The sequence below is a fragment of the Castor canadensis genome, chromosome 13, assembly GCF_047511655.1.
Source record: "Castor canadensis chromosome 13, mCasCan1.hap1v2, whole genome shotgun sequence".
Classification (NCBI taxonomy): domain Eukaryota; kingdom Metazoa; phylum Chordata; class Mammalia; order Rodentia; family Castoridae; genus Castor; species Castor canadensis.
The window spans coordinates 39,471,896-39,489,455 of record NC_133398.1 but is presented as its reverse complement, the minus strand read 5'-3'; the positions used below and the strand labels follow the sequence as shown (position 1 = coordinate 39,489,455).

The following is a 17,560-nucleotide window of genomic DNA, read 5'->3' as shown; positions in this document are numbered from 1 at the left end:
TGGAAATGTCCAACCTTGTCTCTGTGAACAAATAAATTTAAAAACATGCACTGCATGCTGATGGCTCACACCTGTAATTTTAGCTACTCAGAAGGCAGGCGGATGGAAGCCATCCCGGGCAAACAGTTCGCAAGACACAATCTCAAAAAACCCTTCACAAAAATAGGGCTGGTGGAGTGGCTCAAGGTGAAGGACCTGAGTTCAAGCCCTAGTACCACCAAAAAAAAAAAAAAAAGTATTTGTATATGTTTGATTTAGCAAAAAGGATCAGAGTCTCTCTTTTTGGAAGTGTAAACATATCCATCTTCAGTGCCCAGAAAGTGTAATAGAGCAGGGCAATATCCTTGGGATTATTAAAAATTTTGACAGTGAGTTGGGGGTATAGCTCAGTGTCAGAGCACTTATCTACAATCCACAGCACTTCAGAAGTAAAACCAGAAACTTTGGTCAGGAGGAGTGAGTGTGTAGCTCAGTAGCAGAGTGCTTGCCTAGAATGTACCCACAGCAGATTTTTGTCATGAGAAACTGTGCTGAGTTGAACTAAAGAGCTTAAAGACAATATAAACATGACTAATGGTAACAGTGATGCTAGTTTGTTGATCTAATCTATCTAGAAAGCTTCTTTAAGTCTTTTAGTATCTCATCCAGTAGGAAATTTCTATCCCAGAGGTATAGCTTCAGTACAGGAAACTATGAGTGCAGTTCTACTCTCAGGATGGTTAGTATTAGGAGATCACCATGGTTCTACTCCCCAGCTGGATGAGCAAAGTTGAGGAAAACTATAATAAAGCAACCATTTAATGTCCCAGGGACTTGTTCTTAAGGGCATACATCAAAATGAAGAGAAATTTATTTAAGAAAATACACTGTACCTGCCAGACATGGTGGCAGATCCTTGTAATCTCAGCAGTACAGTTGCTGATGCGGGAAGACTTCAAGTTCTAGGACAGCCTAGGCTCCATATTGAGACCCTATCTGAAAAAAAAGAAAGAAAAAGAGAAAATCTACTAAAACTTAAGTAAACAACAGCAAGACTGTGGTATTTAGCCCCACTCATCCTCTCTTTCTTAACTTGACAAAACCTCCACTCAGGATGGGTTTTTTGTTTTGTTTCAGTTTTTTTTTTTTGGAGGCGGGGGCTGAGGGGGGTTGGTGGTCCTACAGTTTGAACTTAGAGCCTCATTCTTGCTAGGCAGGCACTCTTATCACTTGAGCCACTCTGCCAGCCCTCCACTCAGGTTGTTGAGTATGGCCAAGAAGATGGGACTTTCTCTTTCCTCAGCTCCCAGTCAAGGGTTATCTTATCTCACTAGGAGGGACAGACTACCTCAAATCCCAGTACCACTGAAAACAAAAAAATAAAGTCAAAGAAAGCCTCACTAAAACCACTGTGATCCTAGGGTGAATGTGCATCCCCGAGGCTATATTGTCCAAAGAATAATACCTATAGCTTCATACTATAGGATGGAAAATGGACTTCACTAAGGTAGTCTGGCCAAATCACAAAACAAATATATAACACATTTAAAAAAAAAATAAAGGTGGAAAGGGGAAACAATATCCAGAGTTGCTATAACATATTGGCTAAAATGTCTAGTTTCCAAGAAAAATTATGAGATATACAAAGAAACTGGGAAAAAAAACAGGCAACAAAAACTACTTGTAAGATTAACCAGATGTTAGACTTAGTAAAGACTTTAAAATACCCATAAATATGTTCAATGAATTGAAGGAGAAACACTGCTTAAAGAGGTAAAGGAAGATATAAAGATAGCAGAAGCACCAAATGGCTGGGTGTGGTATACACAGTTTGTAATCTCAGCATTCAGGAGACTGAGACAGGAGGATTGTGAGTTGAGACCAAACTGGACTATATAAAGATGCTATCTCAAAAAACCAAAACAAAACAAACAAAAAAGAACCAAATGGAAATTCTAGAGTTTAAAGTACAAAAACTAAAGTGAAAAAATTCATTAAAGGGCTCCTCAGTGAATTTGATCTGATAGAAGATATGATCAGTTAATCTGAGGATAGACTGATAGATACATAATCCAAAGGACAGAAAGAAAATAGAATAAAGAAAATTGAACAGCGCCTCATGTATGTGCACATAGACATACATGTGGTGGGAATATAAGAAAGAGATAGAAGAAGAGGAAAAATATTTGGAGAAATAATGGATACAAAATTTTGATACAGGTGTTTTGATGAGAAGAAAAAGCATTTGAATTTATAGAAAAAACATCAAGAAAGTCATAGAACTCCAAGTAGTCAGATACCTATATGAAACAGAACTAAGAAACCTCTTACAATTTCTTTAAGTGGGGTGGGGAGGGGGTGGAGGGGAGAGACGATGGGGGCAATGTAACTAATGTACAATATAAGACTAATAGGAATTGTCACTATGAATCCCCCCCCCCGTATAATGAATATATACTAATAAATTTATATATAAAAAAAAAACCCTCCAAGTAGGATAAACACAGAGAGATCCACACTAGACATGTAATAAAAATACTGAAAGCCAAAGACAAGGAAAAAATATTAAAAGCAGCAAGAGAAAAATGACTTATTACATACAAATGAACTTCTGTAAGACTGACAGTTGGGTTTCTCATCAGAAACAATGGAGAACATATTACAGACAGAAGATAGTGGGATGACATATTCAAAGTTATGAAAGGAAAAACTGCTGACCAAGAATTATATCTAGCCTGGTGCCAATGGCTCATGCATATAATCCTAACTACTTGGAAGGCTGAAATTGGGAGAATCACAGTTTGAGGCCAGCCTGGGCAAATCGTTTGCGAGACCCCCATCTCCACAGTAACCAGAGTAAAATGGACTGGCGGTATAGCTCAAGTGGTAGAGTGCCTGCTTTGCAGTCTCAAAGCTCTGAGTTCAAACGTCCCCTCTCCAAAAAAAAAAAATCTTATATCTAGGAAATGAAAGTATAGCTCACTTGCCTGGCATGCACTAGCCATGGGTTCAATTCTCAGATCCTCCAAAAAAAAAAAAAAGGCCAACAAAAACTTGAGAATTCACTTCTAGTAGACAGATATTTCTTACAATAAATAGTAAAAGAAATTCTGGAGGTTAAAAGCAAGTAAACCCAGATGGAATTTCAAATCTATATGAAAAAATAAAAGAGTACTGGTACAAGTAGTTATATAATTATAAAGGAGAGTATAAATATTTCTTTCTCTTCCAACTGATTTTAAAAGCAATTGCATAAAAGAGAAGCCCTTGTGTAATATATATACAGTAGTCCTATAACGTGCAGAAATATATCTGATGGTACTAGCACAAAGGAGGTAGAAGGGATCAAAATTTTATTGGAATAAGGAAATTATACCAGATGGTAACTCAAACCCCCGAGAATAAATGAGGAAAACCAGAAATGGTAAATAAGAACAACATAACAAACTATATGCTTGCTCTCTTTTCTCAGCATCTTTAATAGATACGTCCCTAAATAAAATTATAACAGTGTAGTTCTCAATTTGCAATATATATCGTATGTAAAATAATAATGGCACAAAAGGGAAGAAGGATGTAATTATTACAGGAGTAAAATTCCTATATCTCACTAGAATTAAATCTGAAATAGATTCTGATAAGATGATTATAGTAAGCCTTAGAGCAACCATTAAGAAAACAGCTCAAAAAGTGTAGTGAAAAACATTATTAAAGAAATAAAAATGGTATACTATAGAAAATACTGACTTAATGCAAAAGAAAGCAATAAAGAAGAATAGACTAACAAAAAGCATAGTGCATACAGAAATCTAAAATTAAAATGGCAAACATAGATCCACCTATATCAACAATAATACTGAATGTGAATGGATTAGACAAATTAGAAACAAGGGTTTTTCAGATTGGGTTAAAAAAAAAAAGCATCACCACCAAAATCAAACTAGATGCTATTTTTAGATAAGATCGGATGCGTTCAGAGTAGTATGGCTTTACAGACTACATGCTGTTTTTAGCAGACAGATGTTAGAGTCAAAGATACAATGAGTCTGGAAATTACAGGATGGGAAGAATACAGAAACCATAAGAAAGAGCTTCTGGGTGACCCCAGAGGCTTGTCCTAAACCTTGTTAGAATTACAAAGCTTGAGTCAGTGAGATTATGGATCATGACTTCAGTGATCTCAAATAACTTGCAGAGTCAAGAACATTTTGGTGCTGGGCACCAGTGGCTCATGTCTATAATTCTAGCTACTCAGGCAGAAATCAGGATTGTGGTTTGAAGCCAGACCAGGCAAATAGTTCGTGAGATCCTATTGAAAAAACCCATCACAAAAAAGTGTTGGAGTGGCTCAGGGTGTAGGCCCTGAGTTCAAACTCCAGTACCACAAAAAAAAGAATATTTCAGTGAAATCATCCATAGCTACATTTTTAAAAAGATCTGAATCTAATCTGGAGACTTGGGGCCTAAAGAAGGAATCAAAAGATCTATTCTTTGATTTAGGCAAAGCAGCATGCATGCCAAAGCATATTCCATAACTAATGCTGGGTTCTGACCTTGTCTGAAAAGGCCCAGCCTAATGGATGAAGGGAGGACAGGGGAAGAAGCACAGACTACTTCTTTCTTTCCTCAACTCTGATTCTGGAGTTGGAAAGAGTAGAAGTGAAAGACCATATGGATAGTGAATTTGGCAGTATAAAAATGAGTAGTGGCAATTTTCATTCCCAGCTTTTTTCATTTTTATTAAAGATTTCATTCATACCTGTGAAAAGCTCTGCCATGAAGGAGATTGTGGACCATGCTCGCGCACATCAGTTATTTCCTGCAGATGCTCTTTCAGAACAAAGGTAAATAATGCTAGACTCATTACCATCATTGCCCTTTAAAATGGTGATTATGGGAGGGAAGGAACCAAAATAACTTTAGTTTTATCCCTATGTATGATTCATTGAATCCCACTGATGTATCCTGATACACCTACTATGAGCCAGTTGTAGGATAGGTGTGGGATGGTTGCAGCACTCAAGGCTCAGAGGCTAATAGTGGGGATAAGCAGGTATTCAAATAGCTGTATTGAATGCAACTGTAAAAAGAGAAGCAATAACACTGTTACAAGGAGTTAGCAAACTTAGATGTTAGAAGGGACACAGTCCACAAGACTGTCTTCACTTCTGACACCCACTGTAAGAGTTTATTAGACAACTGATAAATTAGAACAGTCCACATAATCTCTTACTTCTAATACCAACTGCAAGTTCAGTGATCCCAAGACTACCTCAAGGCTTGATAATTTGGTAGAATGACTCATCAAACTCACTGAAATCTGTTATAGACATAGTTGCATTTTTATTATGAAGATACAATACGGATTAAAAATAGCCAAGGGAAGAAGCATGCAGGGAAAGGTCCCAAGAAACTATCAAATGTGGAGCTTCATTTGTCCTTTCCTGTGGATCAAGACAGCATTACTTTCTCAGCCTCAGTGAGCAACAGTATGCCAGTTATAGCCATCCAGAGAAGCTGGATGTTTAGAGTCTGTGTGTTTAGAGTTTTTACTGTGACTCCACTGTGTAAGTATGGATGACTACCCACATGGCCATTCTCAGTATCCAATCTCTCCAGCAGTCAACTGATACTGTGTGACACAAAGCCCCTACCCAAGACTATCCAGTGGGGTCAACCTGGTTTTAAATCATGTGTTTATAGACAATCTAGTAACCCAGTGCCATAGACAAATAATGACACACCTATCAGGAATGGTACTCCACTAGGCTTACAGACTATCTCTTAGGAGTCAAGTAAAAAAGCCAGAACTGCTGGGCACTGGTGGCTCATACCTGTAATCCTAGCTACTTGGGAGGCAGAGATCAGGAGGCTCACTGCCAGCCCAGGCAAATAGTTCGCGAGAACCTATCAAAAATACCCAACACAAAAAAGGGCTGGCAGAGTGGTAGAGGGCCTGCCTAGCAAGCGTGAGACACTTGAGTTCAAACCTTAGAACTGCCAAAAAAAATAAAAGCCTGTTATCTTTGGGTGAGGTTAATTCTTCACTGTACCACCGTCTTGTCGTTTTCTATTGTCTGCCCTGTGTAGTTATGATTGGATTGTGTGTTATAAAAGGAGCATCTAACTATTTTGGAGTTAGGCTGTAATGCCAAAAGAATCAGGAAGTCTTCCTATGAAAGTCTTTAAGTAGAGCCTCCTAAGTGATGAGCTGTCCTGCTCTTGACCTACTTCTGGTCATTTCAGAGCATGTCAGCACCTATCCCAGCCGAGCATAGACTGGGGTGGAGACAGAATTCTGAACAATTGGTTTTGTTTGTTAAATACAGTCAAGGTCTGGGCAAGAAATAATTCTGAGGATACAGTCCATAAGTTGGAAGTTAGCTTAATAGGTAAACTGCAGAATAAAAGAAAAAAAGTAGTATACTTTTTTAAAACAAAAGTTGTGCAAGCATGTGTGAGATTTTTTCTGAAAGAAGTGACAGTATGCATGAGAAGTGGATTGTTTTTTTCTTTGTGTGTGTGTGTGTGTGTGTGTGTGTGTGTGTGTGTGTGTGTTGGGGTGGTCTGAGGTTTGAACTCAGGGCCTTATCCTCACTAGGCAGGCACTCTACCACTTGAGCCACTCTCCAGCTCTGAACCACTTTTTACTTCATATATACCAAATTGAAGACTATGAGAGAGCTGAGGGTGTGGTTCAGTGATAGAGCATGTGTTTCATATCCATGAAGCCTTGAGTTCAATTGCCCTTAACCACAAATAGACAAAAAAACAGCTGTGAGATGCTGAGATTTAGTAATCACCAATTTAGCAATGCTCAAAGATGCTTTTTGTGACCTTTGTGAATTACAAGCAAGGTTAGGGCATGTAAGCTAGAAATAGCTGTTAAGTTTGCTCCTTCTCTCCAACAGTCTCATTCTCTGCTTTCTTTCATTTCATTTACTCTGTCCTCATGTGCTCTACAGTGGACCCATGGCAGTGAGTGTATTCTTGAAAGACTGAATTGATTTTTTGCAAATTAAATCTTTAATTGTTGAAGGAACTCACTATCAATATGAATTCTGTTCAACCCTTTTGATAAGGTTAAAAAAATACCTTCAGCAAGCTATCATACTCATCTCACTGTTTAACCAGATTTTTTATGAACATGGGTATTTTTCATTTTATGTATTTATTTATTGTAATGGGAGTGAATTCTCTAGATAAACAAAACTTAGCTCTTAAAACTTCAAAGATTAGTTTATTTTTATCCCTTGTAGGGAGTCTGAGAAATATATGCTGTATCTTACTACCTTTTAATTAAAAAATGCTGTATTTAAATTTTGGGAAGTTTTTTGTTGTTGTTTTTGGAGGTGCTGAGATTTGAACTCAGGGCCTTGCACTTGCTAGGCATATGCTCTACCACTTGAGCAGTGCTCCAGCCCTTAAGTTTTCATTGGTAATTGATTTGCAGGGATTTAGGGAGCTCTGTCTTTTACCCACATTTTGAGATACCACTCCAGCATATGGTTTCTTCTGTATAATCCAATGCTTGCTTTGACAAGAGCAAATACAGTTTCATGAATCACTCTTGCTTTATATGTTTGGAGAGCATATGGGGAGCTTTGACATATTGCTGATTCCAACCAACTCATGTTTTAATCTAAAACATTTATTTTCTAGCCGAGAACCTTCAATTTCTTAGATCTCTTCACATCTGTTATCAACTCCCATTACCTACTTTTTAAAATCCAGGTCATTTTTATTTACTAACAAAGAATTATTTAAAAATCATTTTGCTGACCTCTGAGTATGTGGTAACCTGTAAATGACATCAAAGCCAAATTCAGAGGTAGATGCTGGGCAACTAGCCAAGCTCATTCTACCCTAACTGTCTGACTCACTTCCCACACATCAGCCTCATCACACATTATTCAGAATCATGTCTCAACAAATAACATGTGAGAAACCTTTGGAGCTGCTTACACATAATTGAGGCCACTATAAAGATTTCCCGTATTCTACTTTGGTACACTTGAGCAGTGTTGACAGGGGCATAGGGTTGCATTAAATGGCAGCAGATTATTACCTATTTTCAGTTCTTTATTTTATTTGTCTGTTTATGTATCTATCTATTTATTTTGGCAGTATTGAAGTTTGAACTCAGGGCCTCACACTTGCTAGGCAGGGGCTCTACCAGTTGATCCATATGTCACCTCCAGTCCTTTATTTTTTCAGGCAGGGTCTCACTATATAGCTCAGGCTCGCCTTGAGCTAGAAATGTAGCCCAGACTGACCTAAAATTCACAGTCATCTCCCTCAGTCTCTCAAGTGCTAAGAGCCATAGGTATGTGCTCCTATTTTCAATTCTTAACCTACTTTTTATGGCTTTTTCTGTTGGCACCCTGATCAGGTGAATCCTTTTTGCTGTGAATACCTTCAGCAGCTCCTCTTTCTGTTCAGACTTATAATTCCTAATCTACTATGAGATTGGAGACCTGACCACAAAGATTGTTAGGATCGTATCTGTACAGAAAGACAATAAACCTGGGTCTTGTTGTGAGTAAAACACATTAATTGGTCTAGCTCTGGGCAGGTGAAGTTGGTGAATAAATGTTACAGATGATATTATTCTCTAGGCTATTGTTTCAATTACTCTTGGAGTAGCTATTGTTTCTTTTTCTTTTTTCCATAGGAGCTTCCATGTACCAGTCTCAAAAGTGAAGGTATGACTAGGAAGGGGCAGGAGGGGATTTTCTGACATGAATATAATGTTCTGTATCTTAATGGGGGATTGAATTATGTATTTGTCAAAGTTCAGTGAGGCTACCCTTAAGATTTGTGCATGACATTGTATAACTTTTACCTCAAAAGGAGAAAAATCTTAAATTGAATTCTAGTGGGTTTCTAAACAAATTTGAGCTAAATTTGCTAAAATACATCTCACTTTGAAATGTATTTTAAAAAATAATCTGATAGGTACATAGAAAAATGGACAGATATATAGGAAAAGTAATTATGTTAATGGTAGAAAGTGGACATATGGATGATTACTGTAAAATTATTTCAACTTTTTTATATGGTTGACCTTTTCATAATAAAATGTTGGGGGAGGACAAATTATACCTAATTAATACCTTTTTACACTCTAACTCTGATACTTGGTCCACTAAGGCCTGTTAGGACTGCTAGGTACCAGGAACAGGGATGCAGCCAATAACCTTCTTAACCTTGAGGCCTGGGACATTGTTTCTTCATTAGTCCTTGATCATGATTTCATGGTTCTATCCCTGTCTTGATAACCATTACATAACATAGTCTTGTTTGAGCCACCTTAAAATCTTTTTGGAAAGGTGCTAGAAGATAATATATGCAAAGTAAAAGCTTTTGTTCTAGTCAGGAAGAAAGCAGTATTGTTTAGGAAGGTTCTGAATGTTTTTTGTTTTTGTTCACTTTCGAGACAGGGCCTTGCAACCCAGGTTGCCTGGGTTGTGATTCTCCTGCCTCAGCCTCCTGAGACACCACTGTATCTAGCTTTCATTTCTTTTTATGGTAGAATAATATATTATTTCATCAGTAACCACATGTAATGTATCCATTCATTAGTTGATGGCTATTTGGATTCTTTCTGTGTTTTGGCTATTGTGAGTAGTGCTGATAAGAATATTTATACATAAGTATTTTTTGTATATCTTTATTCCTGGACCCTTATGAGATTACACAGTTTATAAGTATTTTCTTCCATTATGTGGGTCATCATTTCACTTTCATTATGGTATCCTTTGATGCACAAAAGCTTTTAATTTTTATGAAATTCAATTTATATGAGTATCTTTGGTTGTTCTAGCCACTTTTTCCCCCTTGGGATCAAAGCCAGGGCCTCACACATGCTAGGCAACTGCTCTACCACTAAACTTAACCTCTTAGCCTCCTAGCCACTTTTGAAAGTATGTATGTAAGAGTTCCTTAAAATGGAATTACCACTTAAATTATTTTTGTTGTTTTGTTTTTGGGAGTTTTGTTGTTCATTTTTTGAGCTCAAGATTAAACTCAGGGCCTAGTACGTGCTAGGTAGGTGCTCTACCACTGAGGTGCATCCACATCCAACTTAAATTTTTGAGATATATGTATGACCACCTACTAAGTATGAGAGCACCTTTTTTTTCTACACCCTTACCCATGCTGTTTGTTAATTGGTCTCACTCTTTACTGTTTTTTGACAATTTGCCAGGCAAAAAATTATACACACACACACATATATATATATCTTGCTCAGTTTTTGTTTTGTTGTTTTGGTGGTACTGGGATTTGAACTCGGGGATTCATGCTTGCAAGGCAAGCACTCTACCACCTGAGCCATACTTAGCCAGTTCATTTTCTCTGCTTATTTTGGAGATGGGGGTCTCACAAACTATTTGCCTGGGATTCAAACTGCAGCCCTCCCAATCTCAACTTCAAGTAATTAGGATTATAGGCATGAGTTTGTTTTTTGTTTGTTTTGGTTTGGTTTTGGTTTGCAGTACTGGAGATTGCACTCAAGGCCTCATGCTTAGTAGGCAAACACTTTACCACTTGAATCACACCTGAAAAATAATACTGTAGTATGCATTTCACCATCATTAATTTATTTACATTATTACATTTGTATTTCTTCAGCCTGTAGTAACTAAAAACGTGTGTTGGGTGAATATTTATATTCTTTGCATGTTTATTTTCTTTCTTTTTAATTGGCCATAGTAGATGCTACATTTATGTGTGACAAGCGGTGTAACAAGAAACGGTTATGTGGACGACATAAATGTAATGAGATATGCTGTGTGGTAAGTGGATTTATCATTTCTCAGTCTGAATCAGATTACATTCATCTGGAAGTCTTAAGGGTCAGGAGTGTGCCCAAATTTAGAAATCAATGGGAGGGCCCCCTAAGCAGCAGTCAGAGTGTTCTTGTAGTCTCCATACCCATTCAGAGATACTGAGCCTTTTCTTTTTTTTTTTTTGGCAGTACTGGGATTTGAGCCCAGGCCCTCATGTTTGCTAGGCAGGCACACTACTACTGGGCCACTCTGCCAGCCCAAAAGATTGAGCCTTTTTAGGCCTCATCCAGATCAAAAAGTCAGACAGTATCATCCAGTGGCAGTATGAAGGAAGAGAAAGAGGAAAGACAGAAGGGCTCTGACCCCAGGGCCCAAGACCACTACATGAGCACACAGTCCTGCAAGAGATTATGTGTTGTCCCAACACATACTGGCCTGAACTTTGCAACTTTTGTTGTTGTTTTTGTTGTTCATTTATTCACATGTGCGTACATTGTTTGGGTCATTTCTCCACCCTGCCTGAACTTTGCGACTTGAGCTTTGGATTTCGTATACTTGTTGGGCCAGGTCAGTAGGCAAATGAATATAGCATTTTTTAAAGGAACAAGTTTTTTATTTATTTATATTTCAATGTTTATTTCTGTGGAACTGATTACAAGAAGCACAATCTGACTATGAGTACTGTGTTATCTTGTTATTCATAATGTGTTTGTGTGTGTGTATGTGCATATAAGTATATATGTTTACGTAAATATATATGTATAAACTTGTATGTATATACAAGATAACGTATATATGTATATGTATATATTTATGTACAAACAAGATAACACAGTACCAATACAAAGGTTGTACATATATGTGTATATGTGTATATGTAAAATGTATCATTATTGTTATAAAAACTTACATATTGACAAGGTGAAGAGAAATTATGCTTTATACCAAGATGGATAGATAAGTCAGTGCTTGAAAGCCTAAAGACTTCCTGTGATAATCAAAACTTTCAAACATTTACAAAAGCAGAAACTAGTATATAGTGAGTGACATATATACAACATCCAACACCTATATGATCAACTCATGGCTAAACTTGTTTTATCCATATCTCCACCTGGCCCTCTTCCCTGATTATTTTGAACCATTTCTTTGCCATCATTTCATCCATAAATATGAAGAACTTTTTTTTGATTTATCTTATTTTTTTATGGAAAATATAAAATGAAAACCATTTTGTGAACAAGTAGAAATCTCTCCTCTTAGGATAAGGAGCACAAGTGCCCTTTGATCTGTGGGAGGAAACTCCGTTGTGGCCTTCATAGGTGTGAAGAACCTTGTCATCGAGGGAACTGCCAGACATGTTGGCAAGCCAGTGAGTGCTTTCACTCTATACTTTTCTTTTTGCAGTTACTGGGAATTAAACTGAGGTCTTCATGCTTGCTAGACAAGACCTCCATCACTTGATCTATGCCCCCGCCTCACTCTACACTATTTTATGAGAGTTTCCTAAGCTTGGCACAGTGGCACACACCTATGATCCCAGTACTGAGGAGACTGAGCCAGAAAGGTCTTGAGCCAGAAAGGTCTGTGTATATAACAAGACTGAAAAAAATAAAAATTTCCTAGAAATTCAAGCATAATATATTTTGAGAGATTCATTTACATAGATTAATGTGGATTACTGAACTAGGCCTTAATAGTGCAGCTATGTCGAGACTTTAAAAATGAAAAGGTTGTTCTCAGCAGGGCATGGTGATGCATGCTTGTAATCCCAGCACCTGAGAAGCTGAGTTAGAAGGGAGATGTAGACAATGCCTTGGGAAGAGGCCTCCCTTTAATATGTCCATTGCATGTTAACATAAATCACATCTTTTTACAAAAACTATTTAAAAAATAGAATATTAGATACCTAGTTTAATAGAAGGTAGATGGATTCTCTTATCTACTTCTGAATTCAGTCTATTGCAATATAGTTGAGGCATATGAAAGAATCCAGTCTCACATACATAGCTAGTTGAAAAACTGTTTTTAAAAATTTTTAACTAGCTAGCATTTGTTGCCCTTAACGCAGAGAAACTAAAGCAGATACCTTAAAGCAACTGAGGCCAATAGGAAAAGGGGAACAGGTACTAGAGAAAAGGTTAGATCTAAAAGAATTAACCTAGAAGGTAACACCCACGCACAGGAAATCAATGTGAGTCAATGCCCTGTATAGCTATCCTTATCTCAACCAGCAAAAACCCTTGTTCCTTCCTATTATTGCTTATACTCTCTCTACAACAAAATTAGAAATAAGGGCAAAATAGTTTCTGCTGGGTATTGAGGTGGGGGAGAGGGAGAGGGCAGAGTGGGTGGTAAGGGAGGGGGTGGGGGCAGGGGGGAGAAATGAACCAAGCCTTGTATGCACATATGAATAATAAAAGAAAAATGAAAAAAATAAAATAAAATAAAAATTTTTCAGATACTTTGAATGTTCTTTGATATTATATCAAAACTCAGGTTCATTTCAGAAAGGATGTGAGTCAGTGTTATTTTTCTCTGTCACATTAAAGTACATTGGTCTCTTTTGTACTTTGAATAGATCGTTTTACTCATACATAGTTTTTGGTTTTGTCTGGTTTGTTTTAGGTTGTTTTTTGCGATAGATTCTCACTATGTAGCCCAGGTTGGCCTCAAACTTAAAATCCTCCTGCTTCAACCTTCCAAGTGCTGGGATTACAAGCATGTACACCCAGCCATGCATGGTTTTATAATAACATACATTGATCATTTGGAAACTATTCACTGAGTTGTGCAGATCTTTGAAATATTGACAGACCTTGTATTACAATACTAAAAACTCATAGTCGTTAATATAACCTCCAAGCTAATCAGGCATGTGTTGGGAAAAGTATGAGGAAAATGTCAGGTTCAGAGTGATAATAACATATGTGTTTTTCACTAGGTGAACTTTAATAAAAGTTTAGTTAAAAAAACTTAACAAAAAAAAAGTAGTCCCCAAACCATGTATGTGTGTATAAACTTACGCACATCCCAAACTCATGAAGAATTCTTTTGTTTTACCTGCTATTCCACCAGGTTTTGATGAATTAACCTGCCACTGTGGTGCATCAGTGATCTATCCTCCAGTTCCCTGTGGTACTAGGCCCCCTGAATGTACCCAGACTTGTGCCAGAGTTCATGAATGTGACCATCCAGGTGAGTCCCATCTTGCCTCTACACCTACAACCTTATTTAGAAAGTTGCTATGCAACTGTTTTGAGTGCTCTGAGGTCATGCTGGGATAGCTGCCGCTTGTTCCTCGTGCTTTTATGAAGGTGGACCTATGATCTAGGCCCCAGGTAAGACTCACAGCATACTTGTTGCTTTACTCTGTGGATGACAAACACAACCCAGAAGACTGCAAGACACCCTAGCTACTCTTGTCTTCCAGGAATTTTTCTTTGTTTGTGACCTCCATTTTTGGTCCATATTTCAAAGTTGAGCATCTTTTTACAAAATTAAGAGTAACTTGGTTATTTTGTTGTTGTTATAGAAGTAATGTATGTTTATTAAATAAAAAATAAAGATTATATAAAGTCAGAAGACTGACATTAAGTCATCTGTTATTTTACTTTCTAAGAGTTACACATTTTTCAGGGTCTCTTTCCAAATTCAAATTTTTGCACTTTTAACCAAGAATGAACTAGTACGATCTTACTGAATGTAATGATTTTTTTTTTTTTTCTGGTGGGACTGTGGTTTGAAGTCAGGGCTACATGCTTGCAGAGGAGGCACTCTACTGCTTGAGCCACACCTCCAGTCCATTTTGCTCTGGTTACTTTGGAGATGGGGGTCTTGAACCCCAGTCCTCCTGATTTCAGCCTCCCAAGTAGCTAGGATTACTGGCGTGAGCCACAGGCACCCAGATGAATGTAATGATTTTTAGGTAGCATTTTTCTTTTATTGTTGTCTTAATTTTTCTTCTTACCAATTAACATTTTTAATACAGACTTTTAATTGAAATGGAGTGTCATGTTACATGGATAGGCCACAATTTATTCAGTCAGTCTTATGTTGCTGGACATGTAAGCTGTTTCCAGTTTTTCTCTAATAAACTGCTGTAGACATCAGGCCAAAAACATCTTGATATTGTTCATTTTCCCTATTTGTCCAATCTAGTTGCTAACTTGCATCTAAGACCATATTGGGTCCATCATTTCACTTTAACAAGCTCCAGGGACAAACCCAAAATAAGTCACCAGATTTGATACCTATAGTAAGTCTGCTGGCTGTGTGATTCAGACTTACAAATAGATGACCAGCTCTTGATTTTTGCCTAAGACTTCTTCTGTTTTTTCTTTAATTTCTAATTGTGAATGATAGTTTTGCTGGGCCGACTATCCTAGGGCTGAAGTTATCACTCCATGCCCATCTTATATATTCCTCCAGCTCTTGATTTTTAAGTTAATAGAATAAAACAGAATTAAACAAGTTCCTCATGAAGTGAAAAGTTCCTTTCTTCCTTGGGAACCTTAGGATGGCCCTCCGAGTGTAGTCTGTAAGTTCCTGCTGTGGTGTTCATACCAACATGAAGCAAATGTCCAGGCCAGTTCCCACCCAGCCCCTCTTTTTTCACTCACTTGCAGATGTTACAAATAAGAAGTCCAAATCCTGCTGGGCAATATCCTTAGGAACAGTACATTGTGTTTTGTTGGCCTACTTTTGTTCAGCATTTATTTGCATTGTCTTGAATGTCTAGTGTATATCCAGCATGGTGTCAGGCAGAGGAAACTTCAGAGGATGAAAAAAAAAGTTGCCCATGACCTAGAGGTTCTTTCTTATATTCTTGAGAGAAAGAGGAGGATGGTAGTTAAATACACAAGACATGAATAGCCTTTATGTGCGGATGGGCCAGATGGTGTGGCAACATACCTTCTGTGTGAGCACTAAGACATCAGGAGTACGAAGGAGCTCAGGGTAGAATGTGGTCAGTCAAAGAGTTTCGATGAACTGTGCTTTCTTATAGTAATGACATTGAAAGAAGTCAGCAGAAGCATTTTATTAATTTTTGGCAATATTGGGGATTAAACTCAAGGCCTCATGCTTGCTAGGTAAGCACTCTTACCACTTGAGCCACACTCCAGTCCTTTTGCTTTTAGTTTATTTTTCATACAAGGTCTAAAGCTTTTGCCTGGGACAGCCTCAGACTGCAATCCTATCTCCACCTCCTCAGTAGCTGGGAATATAGGCATGCCCAACTACTAAAGCATTTAGATGAAATAAGTGGCAAAGATATCTGAGCACCAGTGGACAGTTGCAATGTTGTAAGATAGGGCCAACAAAACAATGTAGCAGAATGGACACACCAGGTGGTTATCTGCAGATGAGGGGAAAGCTGCCCTTTCTGCTTCTGGAATTTGACATGTCTTTTCCCCCATCTCAGTTGGGTTTCTTTTTCCCACTCATGCTCATCTCTCAACGCTTGAATACAAAGCTAGGTACTTTTTATTGACCTGTGACCATCTAGAAAAAGTACTTCCAACTCCAGAATTTGTTGCATGTTTTCATTATTATTATTATATTACTAAGAATTGAAATCAGGGCCTTGTACTTGCTACCCAAGGTACACCCCTGTACCTAGCTCCAGAATATGAAAGTTCCATGTCATATGCCATTTGTAACATGCATTTGTTTTATGTGACCTTTACTTAGAAATTATTCCTAATGTTAGTCTTTTCTTTCTGCAGTGTATCATTCTTGTCATAGTGAGGAGAAGTGTCCCCCTTGTACTTTCCTAACTCAGAAGTGGTGCATGGGCAAGCATGAGGTAAGTTTTCTCTCTCACATGTTCATTGCTCCAGCTAAAATTTTTTTTTCCTCAGGCTGGGATTTGAACTCAGAGCCAACACCTTGAGCCACTCCACCAGCCCTTTTTGTGATGGGTTTTTTCAAAATAGTAGCTCATGAACTATTTGCCCAGGCTGGCTTCAAACCCCAATCCTGATCTCTGCCTCTTAAGTGGCTAGGATTGTAGATGTGAGCTACTGGCACCCAGCTCATGATTTAATAATGTAAGAGTTGTTAACCTCATCATTTCTCAACGTGAATATACTCCAAGAAGCATAATCTTTCTGTTGCCACTTTCTTTTATAGTAAAGTTTGCATACAATAATATTTACCCTTTTTAGTGTAAGGATCTGTAAGTTTCTTAACAAAAGCATCCATAAGGTCATGTAACCACGATCACAGTCAAGATGTAAAACAGTTCATTCTCCAAATATTCCTTTGTGCCCCCTAGAGTTACTCTTCCCCCATCTCTAGACCCTGACAACCAGTGATCTGTTTGTGTCTGTCCCGAGAATGTCACAGAAATGGAATCATCTCGTAGGTAGTATTTTGAATCTGGTTTTTTTTTTTTGCAGCACTGGGGCTTGAACTCAGGTCCCACACCTTGAGCTACTCCATCATCCATTTTTGTGTTAGGTATTTTCAAGATAGGGTCTTGTGAAATATTTGCCCAGGCTGGTTTCAAATCTGAGTAGCTAGGGTTACAGATGTGAGCCACCAGTTCCTGGCTCATTTTTAAATCTGAATATAGCCAAATGAAATTTAACCCAGCTGGCCTTAAGAACACTGCTGTGTTCAAAGACAACTTTTAGGTTAACTGGTATGGGGAAATATTACTAATCCAAGAAAAGGTTCTGTTTCAGTGAATATCCAAGAGTAGAGGTGACCTCTCCACTAGCAACTAAGTTCCTTCTCTCTAGGTCCTAGCTTCCCATCCTGAATGCTGGGACAATGTACCT

The 17,560-nt window shown here is 37.9% G+C and overlaps 1 protein-coding gene across 5 annotated transcripts in view; it reads left to right on the top strand.

Moving 5' to 3' along the window:
- Nucleotides 1-17,560, top strand: part of Nfx1 (nuclear transcription factor, X-box binding 1) — a 59,882-nt gene that overhangs the window by 27,122 nt on the left and 15,200 nt on the right. For 4 of the 5 annotated variants that reach the window (XR_012440390.1, XM_020163853.2, XM_074051608.1 and 1 more), the window contains exons 10-15: nucleotides 4,726-4,823; nucleotides 8,654-8,684; nucleotides 10,696-10,778; nucleotides 12,036-12,144; nucleotides 13,851-13,970; nucleotides 16,502-16,581. Coding sequence is in view for 4 of the 5 variants with exons in the window: in XM_020163853.2 (XP_020019442.2) it covers nucleotides 4,726-4,823; nucleotides 8,654-8,684; nucleotides 10,696-10,778; nucleotides 12,036-12,144; nucleotides 13,851-13,970; nucleotides 16,502-16,581 (521 nt within the window). In the remaining variant the exon portion in view is untranslated. The remainder of the gene's footprint in view (nucleotides 1-4,725; nucleotides 4,824-8,653; nucleotides 8,685-10,695; nucleotides 10,779-12,035; nucleotides 12,145-13,850; nucleotides 13,971-16,501; nucleotides 16,582-17,560) is intronic. The other variant, XM_074051606.1, reaches the window with a different exon arrangement.